General features: G+C 55.1%; 1 protein-coding gene across 2 annotated transcripts; it reads left to right on the top strand.

The window, feature by feature from the left end:
* Positions 1 to 2,739: 2,739 nt before the first annotated feature.
* LGALS9 (galectin 9) lies at positions 2,740 to 20,064 on the top strand. Of its 2 annotated transcripts, XM_047080748.1 has the most exons (11): positions 2,740 to 2,864; positions 8,570 to 8,661; positions 11,070 to 11,271; positions 12,395 to 12,505; positions 13,680 to 13,775; positions 15,464 to 15,499; positions 16,071 to 16,121; positions 16,663 to 16,704; positions 17,146 to 17,234; positions 17,365 to 17,527; positions 19,296 to 20,064. In XM_047080748.1, the coding sequence occupies exons 1-11, from the start codon at positions 2,826 to 2,828 to the stop codon at positions 19,413 to 19,415; spliced, it is 1,041 nt and encodes a 346-aa protein (XP_046936704.1). In that variant the 5' UTR covers positions 2,740 to 2,825; the 3' UTR covers positions 19,416 to 20,064. The 2 variants fall into 2 exon arrangements, with proteins under 2 accessions (XP_046936704.1, XP_046936705.1); XM_047080749.1 differs by lacking the exon at positions 13,680 to 13,775 and having other exon boundaries at positions 2,741 to 2,864.
* The last annotated feature ends 1,848 nt before the right edge of the window (positions 20,065 to 21,912 follow it).

Raw genomic sequence — 21,912 nt, 5'->3', positions numbered from 1 at the left:
GGGGTTGTCGAGGTTTCCCCAAGGCTTTCTAAAAGGGGAACTTCATGAATGCGGGCCACCTGGGTGCTAGAAGCTAGAAGCTGTCCCATGGCTGTCGATGCCTTTACTCGAGGCGGATGTCTTTGAAATGGACACCTCGGCAGTCAGACGCTTAAGGTCAGGCACTTTTCCTTAGCGGCCTCACCATTTCACATGCTTGCCAGCCGGGCCCCAGGCTCCTTCCTCCTCATCTGCCTCAGCACCTGTCATCTCCTGGTGCTTTGATAGTGGCCATCCTCATAGGTGGGAGATGGCGGACGCCTATTTTGAACAGATCCTTTGGTCTACAACGCAGGGAACGGAGAGCCTCGGACGAGCATCCAGGACCTTGAACAACAGAGCTCTGAAGGAACGTTCCCAAGGGCTGCCTCTCACCACCTGGGAATGGGTGGCAGGCACCGCGCGGCGACGTGGAGCTGCCAAGGTCGACTGGGCCCTGGCACAGTCTTAATTTTTTTTTTTTTTAATGTTTATTTAGTTTTGAGAGAGAGACAGAGAGCAAGTGGGGGAGGGACAGAGAGATGAGGGAGACACAGAATCCGAAACAGGCTCCAGGCTCCGAGCTGTCAGCACAGAGCCCAACGCGGGGCTCGAAGTCACGGACCGCGAGATCATGACCTGAGCCCAAGTCGGACCCTCAACCGACCGAGCCACCCAGGGGACCCACAGCACATCTGATTTCTTGCACTCAACCACGGGGTTCACTGACGTAGTTCCCTTTTTTTTTTTTTTTTTTTTTTTGGCAGTAGGCTTGTCCATTGTATGAATGCATTTTTCCTTTTTGCTGTTGGTGAACCATTGTGTGGTTTCCAGTTTGGGACTGGGAGGAGCAAAGCCGTCATGAACACATGCATGTGCTTTCATTTCTTTCAGGTAAATTTCTAGGAGTAGACTAACCGGGACACAGGAGAGGCAGATATTTGACTTTATTACAGTCCATCAAGGAGTTTTCCAAAGTTGTATTCTTTCATATTCCAATCTGCAGTGAATATTCCAATCTAACATCCAGTTCCATAGCCAATCAATGATGAAATTCTCCTGGTGTCCCTGGTGTCCCCGAAAGGATCCCAGAGACCTTCCCTTCCTTTCCTGCCCCTCCTTTCTGCTCCAACTATTGTCTGCCCCTTATATTTGGTCATATTCTGATTGATCCAGGAATATAATGGGGACGGAGGGTGGGCAGGGGGGACATGTGGGCTCAGTCTCTGGGAGCATCTCAGAGAAGTCAGTCTTTGCAAATTCTGGAGCATCTAGGCCAGGTGCAAGAGGAAGAGAGGCCCAGAGCTGTGCACGGCCCCAGGACAACCTCTACCCAGCCGGTGCCCGGATGACCCTTAACCACTCTTCTAGGCTTGACCGTGGCCCCTCTCCCTAGCACAGTGCAGGGACCCACATGGCTCCAGGTAAGTTTATCGTCACCTCCCCCCACCCCATCCTCTGACAGCCTATCCTGCTGGTCTCTGCTTCAGTCAGTCATTTCCCTTCACTAGGTACTAAAGCCACTCGAATGCAGTTTATTTCATATGTCTCCAACTGTCTTGTCACTTGGAATGTTCTATTATGTCCAAGACTTGTCCTCTTTCCATTATAAAGCCCAGGGGGAAAAGGGGAGGGGAGAAGAGACGAAAGAAATAAAGAGAGGGGATCTGAAGCTCCCGGGGCACCAGTACAGTCTAGGACAACAATTTCCATTATCATGTCCTCTATTTGAAGAACATTTCTTTCTAATTTTTAAAAATGTTTTATTTGTTTTTGACTGGGGGGTAGGGGCAGAGAGAGAAGGAGACACAAGGTCCAAAGCAGGCTCCAGACTCCGAGGGGTCAGCACAGAGCCCGGTGCAGGGCTCGAACTCCCAAACCATAAGATCATGACCTGAGCCTAAGTCAGATGCATAACCGACTGAGCCAGTCAGGCTCAGAAAAACATTTCTTTCTACATGATTGTGTTTTAATATGAGGAGTGGAATTTGTATTTATTTATATATTTATTTTATTTTATTTTTTGAGGGAGAGAGAGAGAGTATAAGTGGGGGAGGGGCAGAGAGAGAGAGAGAGGGAGGGAGAGAGAATCCCAAGCAGACTCCACGCTCATCACAGAGCCAACACGGGCTCGATCTCACGACTGAGAGATCATGACCCGAGCTGAGGCCAAGAGTCCAGCGCTTAACCAGTCGAGCACCCAGGCGTTCCAGGAATAGAATTTTGAAAGGGAGAAATACTTTTTTGAGAACCCAGGTGTCCTATAGCTCGGGTGGCCGCTGGTGAGCTGTGTGATTGTGGGCGTGTCCCTTAGACTCTGAGCGTCAGTTTCTCTGTGTGTAAGTGGGTAGAAGCAGGCCTTCCCCGACCGCCCCGTGCACGGGCGATGCCCGGCACAGCCCCACTGTTTTCTGGGCCCTGTGGGCAGGCATACGCAGGAGACACGGCCCCACGCTCGTGGACAGTGTCCTCTAGAAACTTGCTATGTCAGTGAGGTCAGGCTCTTTGAATCTGTCTGAACCAAACACAAGTGGTTTGTTGGAGTGGAGCACAGGAGAGAGGAAGGGCAAAGGTCACTGAGGTGAGGAGTGTCTGCTCCCTCCTCCCTCAGTGTACCCCCAGCCCTCCCTCAACACCCTCCCTTTCTCTTTTTCTCCAGACCACTTCCTCTTGCCTCTGGCTCCTCCCTACTGAGCAACTGTAGGTTTGCTTCACTTTCTATTTCCTGGTCATCTCCTCCCAGTGCAGAGAACTGACTGCCTGGCTGGCCGTGGAGAGCAGCAAAGGGCCACAGGGGCAGTGGAGAGATGGCCTTAAGCAGCTCCCAGCCTCCCTACGTGAACCCGGTGAGTTCTGGGGCTGAGGGCATGGCTGGTGCTGGCATGGGCTGGCCCCGGCTGAGCCGGCCGCCTCCGCCAGGAGGAAACAGCGCTGGGTCTGTGGGGAAATGACCCGTGGGTTGCAGCAGGCGGAGGGCAGGTGTCCCGAAGAGGACACAAGGCAAAGAGCAGAAAGCCAGGAGGGGCAGTCCCAGCACACCCCATGCCGGTCTCCCTTGCATCTCCGGACTGGACTGGCGGGCTGATAACCACCAGGATTCATGCCTCTGACAAAGGTTCACAGAGCTCCCCTGGGAGCCCGTCCTAGGGATTCATGCCTCTTCGACAAATGTCCTAGGTGCAGGAAGTGCGGGGAGGGGGAAGAGGGGGGAGGCAGGCATAATAACGAGAAGAGTGATGGTTTGTATGTTCACGGGGCAGCGACCAGGGCTCCCGGGGGAGGAAAACAGCCCAGCGCGGCGGTTAAGGGCGCTTACTTTGGAGATGGCCTCCCTGGGTCCAGCCATTTTACTAGCTGGGGGGCCTCAGGCAAGTTACTTTTACCTCTCTGGGCCTCAATTTCCACGTCTGTAAAAGGGGATCATCTTCGGGCTCACCTCCCAGGGTTGGGTAAGGATTAGGGAGGTAGCATATCTAAAGTGTGGCCACAGTGCCTGGCACACCGTAGGGAGGGGGCTTTGGAAGTGTTTTGTAATATTAGGAGTCTGGAGGCAGCAGGGGACGCTTTCCAGGGGAGGTGTCTGCTCCCTGAGGGATGAGTTAGCAAGGCAGAGGCAGGCCAAGGGTGTGTGCAGAGGGGCCATCTTGGGAACGAGAGGGGAGTGGGGCTGTCCCTGCAGAGCGGGGCCCAGGGGGCTCCCTCCAACCTTTGGCCACATGAGAGTAGACTCCGTCTGCCCGTGGCCTTGTTTAAACCCGGTGAGTCTTACGACCCCCACATCAGACGTGGGAAACAGAGGAGCTGAGGCCACTTGCCAAATGTCCCCAGATGATAAGTGGCAACTAAGGGAGGTGCCTTGACTTACCCCCAGAAGAGAGAGGTGCCCACAGAGAGAGAGCAATTAACAGGGGAAGGCAGGCAAGCAGCAGGGCCCAGGAGGCTTCCTAGGAGCCCCTCTGGGCCTTGGCCAAGAGCTTCCGGAGGGGCTGGGCTGACAGCCTGACAGAGGCTGCGGGGCAGGGGTGGGGGGAGGGGAGGTGTCGCTGGAGGAAGCTGGGCCTGGTTCCAGTTAGCTGGCCCTCCATGGGGCTCTCAGTGTCAAAATGTGTCACTTCGGGCTCATTCTCCATCAGATGAGAGATCCCAGAGATCCTCACAGGCCCCGACATTTCATGATTCTGGTGGCTAGTTTTTACTTGCCAATCCTTGCATTCGAGGGTTTCAGAGGAGAAGGAGAATCTTCCTGTGGGCAACAGTGAGTTAAAACAGGGCCTTGGAGTCCGAACGAGAAAGAGGATGGGTGCAGTCCCCACAGGCACCAGGAAAACCTGCCCGTCCCACAAGGGTGCCCTCTCCCAAGTGGCCCTCTGACGTCCAGCCGTGGGAACGTTGCTTCCTCCCAAGGGTGGCAGGAAGGTCCCGCGGCCCAACTGTTCTGAGGAGCCAAACGCCATGAGGGCCGCCTTGGGAACCTGGCCCCCCATCTCCTGCCCACTCCCCACATGCCTCACCTGACCAGCCGTGTGCTGGGATTCAGACCCCATGCTTGTCACCAGCTGAGTGGCCTTGGGCAAACTGCCAAATCTTTTGTGCCTCAGTTTCCTCTGTAAAAGTGGCACTCAGAGTGGATAATGAGGTAACAGGGAAGGAAGGTCAGCCACCAGAGGGGCCTCAGAACCTGTAGGGCAATGGCTCCCTTTGGCCGAAAGCCTCCCGCCGCCTCCCACCAGTGAGCCCTCTGGTGACCCTGGGCCTCCTCCAGAAGGCAGCTGCCGAGGCTGGCAGGTAGAGCCTGGTTCTTCCAGATCAGAAGAGGAGGAGAAAGTCCTCAGCCTCCAGGCACAGCCAGGAGCCGAGAGCAAGTTCTGACCCAGCGGAGTCACGTCCTGATGCAAACAGCTGCCATTGTCAAAGGCCTGTGAACCAAGGGGCTTTCGTGTGTGGCAGTGTGTGGCATCTCATCAAATCCTCTCACGAGCACGGTCAGGTTGGTGCTATTGTCCCACTGTCCTGAGGAGGGACCTGGGGCACAAACAGATCAAGTGACTTGCCCAGTAGGAGAGCTGTTACCACAAGGAGGCACGTCTTTGGGACCATAAATCCAAGAGTTCTCTCTCTCTCTCTCTCTCTCTCTCATGCGCGTGCATGGGTCCAAATTCCACAACAGACTTGGCCCACCAGGCCTAAAACGATACAGATTTGTTCTCTTACAGTTCTGGAGGGCAGAAATCCAAAAATATAGGCTTCAGGGGAGAAGCTCTCCTCGCCTTCTCCAGCTTCTGGAAGCTGCCTGCCTACCGCGGCTGGGGTTCCCTCCATCTTCACGGCCAGCAGCTTCTTGCTTCTGTTGTCACACCTCCTACCACTAACTCTGTTCTCCTGCCTCTCTCTTTGAGGTCCCTGTGATGACATTGGGTCCACCCAGATAATCTAGGATAAACTCCCCATCTCAAGATCTGTAACTGAATCACATCTTTCAAATCCCCATTTGCTTCATAAGGTGACATACGGGAGCCACAAAGTCCAGGGATTGGAACGTAGACGTTTGGGGCAGCGGGGAAGGCGTAGTAATTATTCAACCCACCGGACCTCGTCGGAGTCAGCCAGTATTGTCAGTTTCTTTGAATCCATCCACAGATATTCTATGCATAATAGGAGATGAGGTTTTGGGGGTGACAGTGGGGTTCGTGGGGTCTGGAGCCGACGGCCAAGAAAGAATTCCCATAGACGTCTTTGGTGCAGAAAGGTGATTTTATGGCAGCACGGGGACAGGATCTGCGGGCAGGAGTTGTTGCCCCAGGACTATGAAGAGACACCTGTTATATACTATGGGGTTGGGGGAGGTAGAGTCCAGGGGAAGTTTCCACTGAGATTTTCAAATGCTAGAGACTCATGGGATACTGGAGGCCTACGTATTGTCCAGCTAAGGTTGTTCTTCCCTCTAGCAAGACAGTAGGGAGTCTCTGGAGAAACATTTCACTCCGCCAGCCTCAAGTATTCGTCAATGGGCTGCAGGTTATAAGGAAATTTAGTTTTATCTGCCATTTCCTTCTGCCTGTGTTCCCTACATCACTGTGGAGGGTGATGGAGGGTGACTATGATCTCTATCAGTTAATCATTAGTTTTTTCCTTTTCCTTTGTTCTTAGGCAGCCAGGAGTCCCTGAGGAATATCACACATATCCCACGGGGTGGGGGCGGGGAGGTGGGGGAGGGCAGTGTTTGAGACCTGCCAGCTTGCCTTCTGCTCCCTCATCAATAAGTAAATGCATGTATATGGCCTCCCACCCATGTTTTTTCTACAAATGGGGTCATTTCGTATCAGTTCTCAAAGAATTCCCTTCTTCCTCTTCCTTTTTTTGGGGAGGCTACATCGAACCCATTTACTTCACCATCATCCTCTTGCTGAACTTTTCTTTCCAATCCTCTGCTGTTACAGTGCTGCAGTTGAATAGCCTTGTCTGCAAAGTTGTACTCAATTTAAAATAATCTTGGTTTTCGGAATTTGGGGACACCATTTAAGACACATTGAAAGCTCAAAACCTTTCTGGGGACATCGTTGCTTAGGATTAACCTGTGCTGCCCCGTCCCCACGATCTCACCCTCCCTTCTGTGCGCTGATAAACCCCACCTAACCACACTCTGCTTTTAGTTCTTCACACTTTAGTGTGAATGTGCTTAAGTGAAGGACGCATGCTTTCCAGGAGTATTTTTTTCTTTTCTATCTCTTTTTTTAATGTGTATTTGTTTTTGAGAGAGAGAAAGAGCACGAGCAGGGGAGGGACAGAAAGAGAGGGAGACACAGAATCCGAAGCAGGCTCCAGGCTCTGAGCTGTCAGCACAGAGCCTGACATGGGGCTCAAACTCACAAACCGCAAGATCATAACCTGAGCAGAAGTCAGATGCTTAACTGATTGAGCCACCCAGGCGCCCCTCTCTCTCTCTCTTTTTTTTTTTTTAATGCTTATTTATTTTTGAGAGAGGGAGAGAGCACACGCGGGGAAAGGCAGAGAGAGAGGGTGAGAGAGAGAATCCCAAGCAGGCTTCGCGAGGCCAGCACAGAGCCCGACTGGGGGCTCGATCTCGTGAACTGCACGACCCTGACCTGAGCCGAAACCAAGAGCCCCAGACGCTTAACCAACTGAGCCACCCAGGTGCCCCCAAAATCCTTTTTAAAGAATTCTCCCCCCAGAACTTAGAAAGTTTTACAGAAAAGAAAATCCAGATTTCTGTCTTCTAAAAATTTGGGAGCTCTGCCGGCACAGGGCATGGGTGGTGATCACTGGTTAGAGCTGAACCCACACTGCCCTGTTAGATGAGGGAGGCGACATCTAGTTTGTAATACTCCCCTCCAGTCCCTCTCGCCTATCGCCTTACCTGGATATCTCACTCACACATATCACCGGCCTGGCTCCTGTAAGCATTTCATTTTTGCAAGGAACTGACCTAGGGGAGAAGTTAGAGAAGGTGTGAACAACTTAAGTGTGAAAATTGACGGGGAGCTAGATGTCTCTCCCAGTCTAATGCAGGTTATACAACCACATTAGTTAAGAGGGATTCTGGAGTTAGGCTTTGACAGTTGAGAAATAACCAGTTTGGGGGTTTCACTCAGAGAGTCCAACATCGAAGAAGGGGGGCGGTAGAGAGACACCTGCTAGGTGCCAGCTTCTTCCGCAGACTTTTTCTTAATCATCAAACTGACACAGAAGGGGGGGATTTATCCCTCTGTTTACAGATGAGGAAACTGAGGCAAAGAGAGGTTCAATAAGCTTCCCAAGGCCACTCAGGTAATGAGCCAAAGAATTAGCATTCAGACCTGGAGTACGTCTGGCTCTGAAAGGAGGCGTGCTTCACCATAACCGTTGGTCCTTTAAAGTGGCCCAGGAATGAGAATTTGACAAAGCTGGTGCTGAGGGGCCCTAGGAGGAGGACTCCGGAGGCTGCCGAGGGCCTGAGGAAAGGAACGGGGAGCCGAAAAAGCAGAAGTAGAAGAGGGGGCTGCCTCATGGCTGCAGAGAGCATCTGAGGAGAGGCGCTACCTGAGGTGGCTAGAAGGGCAAAGGTCATGGTCACCATGGTTCTATGGGTGGGGAGGGCAGGAGCAGGGGAGGATGCGTTCTTCCTGGACCTGTCAGGCAAGTGGAAGGTTTATCCTCTAGAATGGGTGGTCTCTTTTGGTCCTTTGGGCCTCCTGAGTCCCCAGCCAGGGCTCTGGGGCCTTTGCTAGGAGCTTGACCTGGGGTCCAGCGCTCCCATCACTCCTTCCTCCCATCACTGGCTCCTTCCCATCTCGGGGCCATGTACATGTTACTTCCTCTTAGCAGTTGTCACTTTCAGACTCTCAAGGGAGGCCAGCACCCCATCACGTCGTCTCAGAGCCCCAGAGCCTCCCTGTCACAATCTTGGAATGTGTGTGGAACTATCTGGACTCAGATCTGCTCCCTCACAGGCCCGGAGGATCCATGAGGCTGGCACACCCAGGCGCCTCTAGCAAGTGCTGGGGGGACCAGACGGAGGTGGGCCCACTGACTGACCTGCCTCTTCTCCCTACAGATCATCCCCTTCTCTGGGAAAATCCAGGGGGGTCTCCAGGATGGACTTAAAATCACTCTCACTGGGAACGTTCTTTACTACAATGGAACCAGGTACCTGGAGCTGTTTTTTTTTTCTCTCTAGACTCACCCCTTGGCAAACCGTGGCCCCTGTCAGCTCAGGTGGGTTCGCCCTACACCCTCGGAGCCGCTTGCACCTGGCTCCGGGGATCCCGGGTGATCTGTGTGACACCACCGTCATCTGCTCGAGGTGTCTGGCCACCATTAACAGAGATTCCCCATAGACATCGGGGTGACAGGAGCTCATAGTTTAAGGAGGGAGGCAGGCCAGCCCAGAAGCAGATGATTTTGTTCTAGGATCGAACTTTCTACACCATAACTGAGTGGCAAAAATATCACTTCCTTTATTTCCTGAACTTGCCCTTAAGTACTTTGGAGCCCTCATCTGGCTGATACAGAAATATTGAAACTTGCCATCAAATGCAAGTCGCTTTCAGTGTCAAGGTCTTTTCTGGAAAATACTAAGTCAATCCAAAACACAAACACCATTTAAGTGCTGTTTCCCACCACCCCCCTCCTTCCCAAGGAGGGATTTCTGGGAACAGGGAGGCGGGGAGGCACTCGACTTCTCAGAGGCTGGAGGCCCTTCGGAAGCTCGGGGGGCCTTGGCTGGCCTCTGCTGCGGTCCAGCTTCTCGCCCATTTTGCACGGGGCCTGTGTACATGGGGGCTGTTTCCTGACGTCCACGGTGCCCACGGGAGCCCGTCTGGACCCGCGGCCTCTCTCGGAAGCCTTTCTGCCTCAATCCCCAATGTCTCTTGCTCACTGTGGTCCTCTCTCTCACCACCTGGCACGGGTTCTGGGACCTCCTGGACCCACCTTCACGTCGCTCCCAGGCCGGGCCCTACCTCAGCTTGGCATCTAGACTCTAGATGACTTCCTCCGCCACCGTTTCCCTGCCAGGTGGACATGGTCGCGCTGACCGTGGGACTTGTCCCAGAGCCCTGAGCGCCCCCAGGAGACTCTGAGGGAAGGGAGGCACCAGGATCCCCCTAAACCCTGCCAGCAGGGAACTTCGGGACCTCACCTCTGAACTTTCCTTCTTTCTCTCTCCCTCTCCCTCTGCCTACCCCTCCCCTGGCACCAGGATGGCTTTCTACTCCCATCCTGTCTAACAGAGACTGTCCCACTTCTTCCTGCAAAGCTTCTGCACGCAGGAGTTTTCGCTTTCATTTTCTTTTTTTTTACATTTATTTATTTTTGAGAGACAGAAACAGAGCATGAGTGGGGGAGGGGCAGAGAGAGAGGGAGGCATAGAATCTGAAGCAGGCTCCAGGCTCTGGACTGTCAGCACAGAGCCCGACATGGGGCTCGAACCCATGAACTGTAACGTGGTGACCTGAGCCGAAGTCGGACGCTTACCTGACTGAGCCAGCCAGGGGCCCCGAGGCAGAAATTTTCTAAGAGCTCCTCCAGCAAGAAATCAAGCGGCCTCTGCAGGAATTTAATAGAATGACTCTCAAGGGCCGCTTCTGGGCTTGGTGCAGAGCCCGGCACTGTGGGGGTTGTGGGTGACAGGAGAGCACTGTGCGTTAGCTGGGGAGACCGGAGTGACCCCGAGAAGCAGGCGGCGGACCACACTGGTGCCCTGAGCTCAGGGAAGGCTGCGGACAGAGACGCCTCGGAGGAGAGCCTCAGGCTGGAACTTGGTTGTAGGACCTGAGGGAGCTCTGTCTGCGAAGAGACAGAACAAATGTTTACTGTGCCCCTTCTGGGAGCCAGGCTCCTCGGAAGGTTCTTCGTTTTAATCCCTCACCTCGGAGTCATAGCTGTACCCAAAGGCAGTTTTGATAGTGAGAGGCTGCTTCCGAGGAGAGAGGCAGGAATGGAAATGGACTTGGGTGGGGCTTTCCAGAACACCGCCTCATTAAGCATCCCCAAAGGAAGTAACTCACCTCCCTGGTGATGGTGACTTGAGGGTAGTGTGGCTCAGAACTGTCACAAATGACGAGCAGTGTAGAGCTGGGGTCTGGGTCCAGACCTGCTGACTTCGGGGCCACCACTCTGCACGTCATGTGTGGGACGCACGCCAACCTCCAGTGAGAGACAGAGAGCTACTACTTACTCTGTGCCTTAGAAACCAGCACTGGAGGCCTATTCCCTCAATTCTGCATCACCTTTGAATCGGTTTTCTTCTTTCCCAACTGAGCTGATGGGGGCTGGCCTCCGAGTATCCACTTGGCGTGAAAGCGTCCACTATTTTTGTTTACCCGTGTCCTACGTATTTTTAGAAAATCATACCGTAAGGGCAGCATGCAACAATTGCACAAACACACACAAAGTCCAAGCTAGGTGGACAGAGAGGATGGCAACAAACTAAGGATGGGTCCAAACCTGCCATGCAGGTTGTATGCAAGTTCGCAGACAGACCAAGTCAAGGGCGTGAGCCCCCCTCCCCCCACTTGGCAATAAACCAGGCTTCGGGATCTCTTTCTGCCTAGGTTTGCTGTGAACTTTCATTCTGGCCCCAGCGACAATGACATTGCCTTCCACTTCAACCCACGGTTCGAAGAGGGCGGGTATGTGGTCTGCAACACAAAGCAGAACGGATGCTGGGGGCCAGAGGAGAGGAAGATGCATATGCCTTTCCAGATGGGGAACCCATTTGAGCTCTGCTTCCTGGTGGACAGCTACAATTTCAAGGTGAGAAGCAGCCCCCCTCGCCCGCCTTCCCACCGCCTCCTTCCCCTCCCTCCCGGCCCTATCAGGTGCGGTGAGCAGCCATCAGAAGTCACGTGAGCTTTTAAATGGTCACGTGAGCAATGCCATTATACAGATGGCAGGACGTTTGCCTTGTAAGAAAGTTAGCGATGGCCACAGTCTGCTCACACACCTTCACCTGCACATCTACAGGGACACCTGTTGCCGCTTTTACTCAGGAAATAGGAACTAGGTAAATCACCATGGCGCTTTTGGGCCTTGCGGGTCTTTAAAGTTCTAGTTCATTCCATTCCTTTGCTGTAGGCTTTCCTCCCCTGCAGGTCCCTGCTAACGTTTGGTTTTTGCTAATATTGTTGCAGCCTTTGTCCGGGTTCTGCCAATGGCTTAGTTTTACATGGTGTTGCAAATTACGTAAGCAGAGTAGTGTCTCTGGGCTTGGGAGACAGGTGGGGGGTGAGTGTCCCCGTGTCTGTCCTTCTCTGTGCGAGCATGGATGTTCCCGTCCCCTCAGTGTACAACCTGCCTCTCCCCTGCTCCCCATGAACATGCTTATGCATATTTAAACACCTCAATGAGCTAACATTAGAAAGATAAACTGATTGAGGCACCTAGGTGGCTCGGTTGGTTAAGCATCCGACTTCAGCCCAGGTCATGATCTCATGGTTCGTGAGTTCAAGCCCCACGTTGGGCTCTGTGCTGACAGCTCGGAGCCTGGAGCCTGCTTCCGATTCTGTGTCTCCCTCTCTCTCTCTCTCATTCTCTCTCTCTCTCTCTCTGCCCCTCCCCCACCCGTGCGTGCTCTCTCTCTCTCAAAAATAAACATTAAAAAAAATTAAAAAAAAAAAAAGAAAGGTAAACTGATTGCAACAAACAAATGACTGTAAGAACTAAAAAGCCCAGTAGAGCCCAGTAGGGACTGGGTTCTGATGCACTTTGGATCATAGGCCATGTTCTTACAACTGGCACAGCTCTGAAGGCTGGTGTCCCTGACCCCTGGGGGACAGATGTGAAAACCAAACACAGGTCTTAATTCCTGGGAGCAGGGGTTCAGGTCCCCCGCCCTGGCCTGAGACCACTGTTCTGGAATATGCACTTGTCTTCACAGGTGACAGTGAACGGGAGCCATTTTGTGCAGTACTCACACCGCGTGCCCTTCCACCGCGTGGACACCCTCTCCATCAGCGGTGCTGTGCACCTGACCTACATCGGCTTCCAGGTCAGAATGTCCCTTTGGCACCTGTCTCAGGGCTGAGTGCAGGGCCCAGTCTAGCTGCACGTAGGCCCTGCTGGGAGGGCCCAATGGTAGCAGCCAATGTCCTACCCAGGTGACTCTGGGAGCACACCTCTAGCTCCCCTGTCCTGTCCTTCTGTGTTACTCACTGTCTTTGTCCAGAACCCTCGTCTCAGTCTCCCAGACACTCTGGCCACTGCTCTCTGTCACTCTCTATTTCCACCATGCTTAGGAGGCCACGTGGCTCTAGAAAGAACCCAGGCTTGGGAATCCAACTGAATCTAGCTCAGATGCCTAGCTCTGCCATTATCACCAGCTGTGAGATCTTACAGAAGCAACTGTGCCTCTCCCAGCCTCAGTTTCCCCATCTGTGGAAGGGGCGTAGCCACTGCTGCCCCATGAGTTATTGGGTGAATTCAGTGAGCTCACAAGACGGCCTGCCTGGGCCCACGCCAGGGTCTATTGGCCCCTCTCCGTGTGTCAACATTTTCGAACGTGTTGCCAGCATCTAAAAGGCCAGGAGAAGAAGTTTTGCATTCTGGAAGTGGGTGGTGGTGACGGATGTATGACAGTGCCAATGTACTTAATGCCGCTGGAACCATACACTTAAAATTGGTTGAGATGGTAAATTCACACGTGTGTCACCACAATTAAAGGGGGAAAAAAAAAGGTGAGGAAAAAAAAGCCAGGATTTCTGGCTTTTTTGAAAACTGGGAGGATGGGGTATGCTGGGCGCATGTTCCCTCAGGGCCCCAGGAGGCTGAGGGGGACCGCTGTCACCATTTTTGGTCCTGGTGCTCCCTGAGATGAGAAAAGCACACAGCAGGCCCTCCATGGGTCCAAGCTCCTCTCTCTCTCGTCCTAATCTCTCACATTCCTCCCTACCCAACTCTTTCCCCACGAGCCTGGGGAAGAGAGCAGGGGAGGGGAAGGGAGGGCGAAGGAGAAAGATGGAGGAGGGTGGGGGAGGGTGGGGCAGGAGCTCACTGGCCTGCTGTCCCTCACTGGAGCCGAATCCTCCCTCTGCCTCTCTGCATGATCCTGAACACCCTCCCCGGCCTGCCTGGCTTCCTCCCTCTGGCCCAGGCCCCTGCCTGTCTGAGCTTCCTTGGCTCCGTGAATGCTTCTCTTCATGCCTTGGTGCCTTTTGTTTTAACAGAACATGCGAGCAACCCCTATGCAGCCTGCCTTCTCCACGGTGCAGTTCTCCCAGACTGCCTGTTTCCCACCCAGGCCCAAAGGGCGAAAGCCAAAAGTGAGTTCAATGTGGAGGCCTTGGAGGCCGAGCGAGCGCTCATCAGGAAGGACAGAGGCTCCGAGAGGCTGGTTCCAGCAGGCGGGCCCCATGATGCCTACCCAAAGCTTCCCTGTCTCCATCACGCCACCTGGCCCAGAGCTGGGGACCTGGGAGTCGGCCTTCCTTCCCCTCCTTAGTATGCCTGCATTGCACCCACACCTCTCCCTCCCGAAGCCACTGCCTTTCTTGGGCCAGGCCGTCTGACCCTTGACTACAAGGACCGGGCTCTAGTTCCCCACTCACCCCGCCCACTGCGGCAGTGACCTCCCTACACCCAAATGCGACTGCGTCCTCTCCCTGCTTAAAAATCCTAAAGGCTGCAAACCCTTCTAAATAAAGCTTTAAATTCCTGGCAGGATGCGCAGAAACCACACTGCTCCCACCCCAGTCCTGCCCCAGCCCACCTCCTGGCCACACCCCTTCCCCCATGAAGCTTAGGCAGGCTCCACTGCTCACTTGAGGTTCTCTGGGGCCACATGCTTTTTGCACCTGCAATCCTGGTGCTGAAAACACCCTGGGCCACCTCAGCCCCAGCCAACCTCTAACAGCCCTTCACTGCTCTGCTTAAATGTCACCCTTCAAGGGCATCTTTGCTGCTTGAAACATCGTTGGATGTCCCCCCCCACCCCAGTGTCCCCATGGACTTTGTATATATCTGTGCTATGCCAATTACCATGTCCTGTTGTAACTGTGCCTATGTATCTGTCCCTGTCCCTCCACCCCCTCCTTCCCTACACCCACAAGCCCCTTGTGGGCTGGGACTGTGGGTCGTTCATTTGTGTATCTCCAGCACTTAGCCTAGCATCTGGGCAAGCAGTAGGGGCTCGGTGCATGTGGAGTGTGGTTTGCACAGCCAGCAGAAGGGGAGACCAGCCAGGGCAAGAACGGTCTGCTGGGTGGGGACAGGGTCTAGGACAGGAAGGGAAGCATGGCCTGGCCCTTCCTTCGAGCACTGGAGCAGCGGGGGCTGAGGAAGGGGTGCCTCTCTACCCAGGCTTTCTGTGGCCCATCGCGGTACAGACAGGGCATGCGCCTCGCGCCCTGCTGACTTCAGGACCAGGCAAGCTTCAGGGAGTCTTGCAGGGCAGCCCGACTTTGGCTCTGGCCTGGGGACGACGGGGTGTGGTAGATACAATCAGCCAAAACCGAGTAGCAGTTTGGATTTTATCACTTACTACTGGGAGGAGCTTGGGCAAGTTGCTTAACCTTTCTGACCCAGCTGCCTCGCTAGCGAAACAGGAGCCGAGGGTGCCTCCCTTGTAAAAGTGCCAAAGCCAGAGCCTGGCACACAGCCAGCCTTCACTAAATGGTTGACCTTACGGATGAAATAGGGCACCGGAAGTAGTGGTTTTGCCTCGGGGAGGGAAGGGAAGCTGTACGGTCTCTCTGCGACCCATCCTCTTCTCCCTCTGGAGGAGCCAATGCGGATGTTCCCCAATCTGACCGTACCCCCAACCCTGACTGTACCCCCCCAACCCCGGTGGGCCCGGGATGGTGGGGGAGGCTCGCTCTGGAAGGCTTGCTAGGGAGCAGGAAGGAGGTGAGCGTGAGTCTGGGGAGGCATTTCTCACTCCACTTGCCGCCAGTGTCTCACCCTCGTGAAACACCAACATCAACTACTGTTTGATTTTTCTCCTCCCCTTCAGTCTCCAGGCATTTGGCAGGCCAACGCAGCTCCCATTGTAAGTCTCTGGATTTCTCCCATCCTCTTAATTTTGCTTCTTCCGGTGGGTTCAAAGGAGGAGGCAGGCTGGGCACCGGGCCTCTCCCACGGGGAGGCCACCCCGGGCCGTCTGCCTGGCTGTCGTGGGGGGGTGGGGGGGAGGGTGGAACCAGGGCAAGGGGGTTGGCTGGCCCTCGTGAATTGGGAAACACCTTGAATTGCCCCCTGTCTGCTCAAGCCCCTGCCCTTTTCTGTGAGCGGCCACAGGAGACCAAGGCCACACATCCACTTGTTCCTCTCGTAAAGCGAGGCTGTGCCACATAAAGTCCCCTGAGGAGAAAGACGAGCCACAGGCCACAAGCGCAGCCATATTTCTTCTCCAAGTAGAAGAAACCTTTGCCCCTACCTCACCCCCTTGAGAGAAGATACCCCTCCATCCGCCAGTTTCGGGGGATCTGGCGGGGGCCATTGGGCTGCTTACACGCTCAAGATGGAGTCACCTCATAGGGGGTTAAGTGATGCCCTCTGGTGGCAGCTGGTGGTCTTGACGCCGCGGAGAGCCGGTTCAAATCTGGATTTCTTTCTTCCAGACTCAAACTGTCATCCACACCATGCAGAGCGCCCCCGGACAGATGTTCCCTGTAAGTTTGAAAGCTCGGGTCAGATCACGGCCCCACCGTGTGCCCCTTCACCAAGGACTGAATTCTCTAGTCCCAGAGGCAGGAAGGAAGTGCAGCAAAGAGGATAGAGTTTTGGGGGGTTGGGCCTTCTGCTCAGGAGGCACATGAGTAAAATGCCCCTGGGGACGGCAAAGATTCTGGAGCGGGTTTCTCAGAGACCAGCAAAAAACCTGGTCCTGCTGTCACTGAGAGGGGAGTGCAGCAGTCCCAGCATGTGGGTATGAGACTCTGCGTCCTGAGGACAAGCCCCTGGCATGTCACCGCGGGTCACAGGCTTAAGCTGCTGCTGCTTCTCCCGCCACGGGCACAAATCAGATGGGAGGCCTGGAGTTAGTGCGGCTACCTGCAGGCAGGCGGCCATGATGTCAGGGAACGTGGCAAGAAGTTTCACCAAGGCTGACTTGAGAAGGAAGGCGAAGCCGAGAGGCCAGGGGCCTCTGGAATGTGGGGGTCCCATGTGGGTGTGCACTCCCAAACCAAACTTCCTGGTCTCTTTCAACAGAACCCCGTCATCCCACCTATGGCGTACCCCAACCCAACCTACGTAAGTGGTTTCTCTGGGAGGGGCGGACGCCTTGTTCAAGTAGGGCAGGGTGGGAGGTGAGGGGCAGCTTACAAAATTAAGGCAACCCTTTAGTAACTAATGTTCTGAAAACATCCAAGTGAATTAAAAGGCTGTTGAAAGGAGCTGTCACCTTTAAAACTGTCCCTTCGACATGAGCATAGGCTAGGGCCTTCCCCTCAGCCCAAGCATCCTATGGCATCCGGCCAAAGCTCTTTTCATGACAACTTGAGCCCGTTACTTTGAGCAATGCTGGAAAGTTTTCCGTTGGCATTTACTGAACCAAGTAAGGATATTATGGAGTTCTTTCTTGAAAATATATTACTCTCAGAAGTGGCCGTCAAACTCAGCTGACAGTCCATATTCATGGAAATTGGCACAAAGCCCCCCCTGCGACTGACCTGTCCCCTCTCCTCCTGATAGTCGATGCCTTTCTTCACCTCCATCCCGGGTGGGCTGTACCCCTCCAAGAGCATCATCGTGTCTGGCACCGTCCTGCCCAGTGCCCAGAGGTAAGCCAGGGCCCTCAAGAAGGCTCTCAAGGTCCTCTGGTCATCCCCCCCTGGCTCTGGGCAGGCTGGGAGGGGTAGGGACTCAGAGCTCAGTGGGCAGAAGAGGTTCATGGGAGCTGCCCATGCCCAGGTTCCACATCAACCTGCGCTGTGGGAGTGACATCGCCTTCCACCTGAACCCCCGTTTCGACGAGAACACCGTGGTCCGCAACACACAGGTCAACGGCTCTTGGGGGTCCGAGGAGCGAAGCCTGCCCCGAAAAATGCCTTTTGTCCGAGGCCAGAGCTTCTCGGTAAGATGCCGCGGCCGGAGCACAGAGGGGGTCAACGGGAAAACAAAGCAGGGTGTGGAGGGCATCTGGGGGCACCTTGAAAGATGTGGGAGCTGAGGCCTCTGGGGTGAAGCCTGGGCCTAGAAGAACAGAACGTGCCCCACAGATGGCTGCTATTACTGTTTTCCTCGTACTGTCACACATAGGGTGGGTGGTGGTGCCTCTGCTCGCCAGTGAAGGGACAGGCTCACAGGTGCAGGTTACTCGCCTGAGGTCACACAGCCAGTAAGTGCCAGGTGGGGCCCAGGTGGGGCCCAAGTGCCAGGTGGGTCATTCATTTACCTCTCATTCAACAATCCTGGACAGGTCATTGGAAATAACAACTGGTCTGTGCAGAGAGCAAAACAGACTAATGGGATCGAGTGAGCCCTGGGGCAGGGGCCACGCTGCCCCTGATGGGGACAGCTGTCAGAGGGGGCCCTAGTGCAGCTGAGACCTCAGAAGAAGCCCACCTCACAAAGATCTGAGGGGGCATTCCTGGTGGGCGGCAGAGGGGGCAGCTATTCCCGCAAAGGTAGAGTCAGGGGCATGGTCTGTCTAGGGACAGGGAGGCCAGGGGCTTCTGGCTAAAGTGACAACAGAAAGGTGTGGGTGGTGAGGCTGGAGGCCCGATCACACAGGGCAGGTGTTCTCGGCCCCACCTACGCATTCGGTTCACCTGGCCCCATCCCAGCCTGGACATCTTATCTTAAAATATGCCATGATACTCCTCACCCAGGCTTGGAGGTGACTGACGTAGGGCCTTGAGAGCTGTGGGAAGAAGTTTGGATTTCAGTGCAGCGTGCTGTTATGTTTCAAGCCAAAGAGCAGTATGCATGGATTCATAGGTAACTGTGTGACTTTGAGCAAGTGACTTCACTGCTCCGGGCCTCAGTTTTCTCATCTAAAAAATGGGGCTAATATGGAGCGCCTGGGTGGCTCAGTGTGTGGGTTCAGCGTCCAACTTTGGCTCAGGTCGTGATCTCGTGGCTTGTGAGTTCAAGCCCCAGTTGTGTTGACAGCTCACAGCCTGGAGCCTGCTTCAGATTCCGTGTCTTCTTCTCTCTCTGCCCCTCCCCCGCTTGCGCGTGTGCACTCTCTCAAAAACGTTACCAGAAAAATGTTTTTAACGGGGCTAATAATATCAGTCTCATAGAGATGTTAGAATGAAATGAAATGTCTGTGACAGGCTTAGGACAGTGCCCAGGGCACAGTAAGTGTGCCAGAAGTGTCAGCTGTCCTGGTGACGTTTTCACAGACGTGGTCTCGCTGCCTCCGGGAGCACATGTGGGGTGGGAAGCACAAGTCAGGAGGCTGCACTGCGGGGGTGCAGGCATGGAGGCTGGCTGGGTGCCGGCCACTAGGGACATGGATGGCACAGGCCAGTGTTCCTACCCCTAGAGGCTCGGGGTCAGTGGGAGAGTGGGGGTAGGGTGGGCGACACGGCCTGAGGGGCATCTGACCAGGTGGGGGAAGGCAGGGGAGGCTTGCTGGTTGGGGAGAAGCCACCTGTATGGGTGCAGGGGGGCAGCGCGGCGAGCACAGAGGAAGGGGGAGCGGGGTATGTAAAGGCACAAGGGGAAGAACAGGAGGTGTGTGGAGGGAAGGGTGGGCTCCCCCAGGTGGGCTGAAGGCAGGCGTGAGACTTGCTTCATGTTTGAGGAAGGCAGGTAGGTGGTGGGAGACACGAGCCTGCATTTAGGGTTGAGGACTTTCCAAGGGGAGTGCAAATAATGTGGTCTCCATGCAGGTGTGGATCATGTGTGAAGGCCACTGCCTCAAGGTGTCCGTGGACGGTCAGCACCTGCTTGAATACTGCCACCCGCCTGAAGAACCTGCCTGCCATCAACAGCCTGGAGGTGGCGGGTGACATCCAGCTGACCCATGTGCAGACATAGGCGGGCTCCCTGGCCCTGGGGGTAAGGGAAGGGGCGTGCTGCTGTTCGGATCTGCTCCTCACCTCCACCTTCCCTGTCCCTGCCCGGGCCTTTCCAGCCACCTGACGATCTGGGGACTTTTCTGGAGAGACTGTGTCCTTGTCTGGCTCTGCTTCCGGCTGCAGCCAGCCTGGAGGGGAGGAGGGCAGCTGGCGGCGGGTGGGGGGCGGCGCCGCGCCTTCCTCAGAGCAGTACCTGGGGTTCCAGCAGCCGCCCCAGTCCTGCCGTCTGAGGATAGGGGGGTGGTCCCCACAGGTTAAGCCCTATGTTGAGTCCCCTTGGCAGAAAGGGAGAGCCCAAGATCCCAGACCAGGCCTGCACCCCATCTGCCCCTCTGTCACACTCCCTACCCCCTGCCGCCCCCCCCCCCCAACTCCGCCTCAGCCCCAAGCCCTTCATTCTAGTGGGAAGCTGTGTCCTGGGCCCCTCCCCTTTCTCCTACCTTTGACCTTGCCTTGCACCCAGCTCCCACCCTCCCTGCTCCTAGAAAGATACCCTGAGGATGCTCCCCTGATCTCCACCAGCCAGCAGGTCCTTTCCCAGCCTCCTTCAAAGAAAGACAAATGCTTATGGGCACCTGTGCATGGGCTCACTGTGGTTATTGAATGTGTCTGAGACATTCTGGAGTCTCTGGAGTTGGGGAAGTTCTGGGCAAGGGCAACGGGAGGAGAGAGCATGGGTTCACTGATGGGGTGGGTCCTGACATCCACACCCACTCCCAGTGGGTCCCTCACATACCCCACGTGGGTGGGACGAAGCAGGTTGGGCTCGGGCCTCCTGGGCAGGAATCTGTGATGCAGGAAGCTTGGTAACAGGCCAACCCCGCAAACAAACTCACACTGCAAGGGCTAGGCCAGAAGGCCAGATGGCTTATCAGCCCCCTGTGTCCCAGTGGGAGGAGGTGGCGGGTGTGGTCTCAGGAGAAGCTGACTCAAGTGGACACCTGTCTGTGTCGTTCCACTGTGGGTCCCAGCGTTCGGGGTTAGGGTACAGTGGGGAGAGTGGCTCAGTGTGGGGGGCTCCCTACCAACCACTGGGCCGGCGCAGGAAGGCCGGTTCTGTGCCCACATGATGCCAACTCAGCCTGCTGACTCCATCAAGAATCCAGTGCTTCTGGAACCGGGCTGGGGCTCAGAGCATCGGCCTCGGACCAGCAGCACCGGCAGCAGCCGGGAGCTTATTAGGAAGGCAGAACCCAGGCCTGCCGCAGACTTCCAGAATTGGTCTGTGTTGTGACAAGACGCCGGTGGTTTGCGTGCATCTCCGAGGGGACAGGCACTGGTCTAGGTGACCGCATTCTTGACCACGTTCAGGTGCGTTGCTGGGACACTGGGGGCTAGGGTGCCCTTTTTGTCCCATTCTCACCCCATCTGAGTAGGGGGAGGGGAGAAGTGAGCCCAGGAACCAATGAAGCAAAGGCCAAATCCAAGCTGGGAGCTGGATTTTCCCACACCCCTCAGCCCCTGGCTAAGTTCCTTATTTTTTTTTAAGTTTATTTTTTGAGAGCGAGTCAAGAGGGGCAGAGAGAGAGAGAGAGAGAACTTCAAGCAGGCTCCGTGTTGCCAGCACAGAGCCCGATGTGGGGCTTGAACCCACAAAGCTGTGAGATCATCCCCTGAGCCGAAACCAAGAGCCAACTGACTGGGTCCCCCAGGGCACCCCAGTTCCTTCCTTATTCTAAGAGAATAAGGCTCAGTCCCTGAAGAAGTCTTCCCCGTGGAAGACACGTGTCCTTCACTCACTGCCACGGCTTTGGCACAGTCCCACCTCACCTGCTTTGTCACCCAGGTGCCAAATTATTATTGGCCAAACTCTCATGAAACAGGTGAGCCCAGAGCACAACACAGCCGCCTTCTAGAAAGGGATTGTGGGCGAGGCCTTCACCAAGGGGCTGGTACCACAGGCAGCGGTGCATCCCCGACACACCCGTGTGAGACGTGCCCCGTGAGTCACCGCCCACGCCTCACGGGTGATCTTGCTTCCTCGCCCCCATCACAGGTCTTCAGATGGGCACAAAACTCCACGTTCTGCCTCATACCTGGTGGCCATTTCCGAGAGGTGGCGTGGTCAAACCAGCATGTCCCTCTGAGGGGGATTTTTGTGCAGGCTGTGCCACCCACCAGTCCCCAACTCTGTGTGACGGAGTGGCTTTCCCTACAGAACACCCACACTCACGTACAATGTGGTTAAAATAAAATGTATTCCATATAAATATCTCCATCCAGGAGTCATACAGGGACGGCCCGAGCGGCCCTTAAGGCTGGAGGTTTTTTTAAATACAGAGGCATAAATAACTGTACAGGGGGAGCTAAATACAGGGTGGCGCTACAGCGCCTCCTTGCGGTCACGTAAAGTGGTGCAATCAGAAGAAGGTTCATCCTTGTCACCCACCAGGTGAGCCCGGCACGGCAGCTTTAGTCTTCAAGGGAC

Source organism: Lynx rufus, unplaced genomic scaffold, assembly GCF_022079265.1.
Source record: "Lynx rufus isolate CCGP_SWC_20201006 ecotype Redwood Valley unplaced genomic scaffold, mLynRuf1.p SCAF_18, whole genome shotgun sequence".
Lineage (NCBI taxonomy): Eukaryota > Metazoa > Chordata > Mammalia > Carnivora > Felidae > Lynx > Lynx rufus.
This window is presented reverse-complemented; position numbering and strand designations above follow the sequence as displayed.

Coding starts and splice junctions, on each gene's coding strand:
- LGALS9 (XM_047080748.1), top strand. CDS start 2,826: ATGGCCTTAAGCAGCTCCCAGCCTCCCTACGTGAACCCG. Junction 12,506..13,679: donor TGACCTACATCGGCTTCCAG/GTCAGAATGTCC, acceptor TTGTTTTAACAG/AACATGCGAGCAACCCCTAT. Junction 15,500..16,070: donor AGGCCAACGCAGCTCCCATT/GTAAGTCTCTGG, acceptor TCTTTCTTCCAG/ACTCAAACTGTCATCCACAC.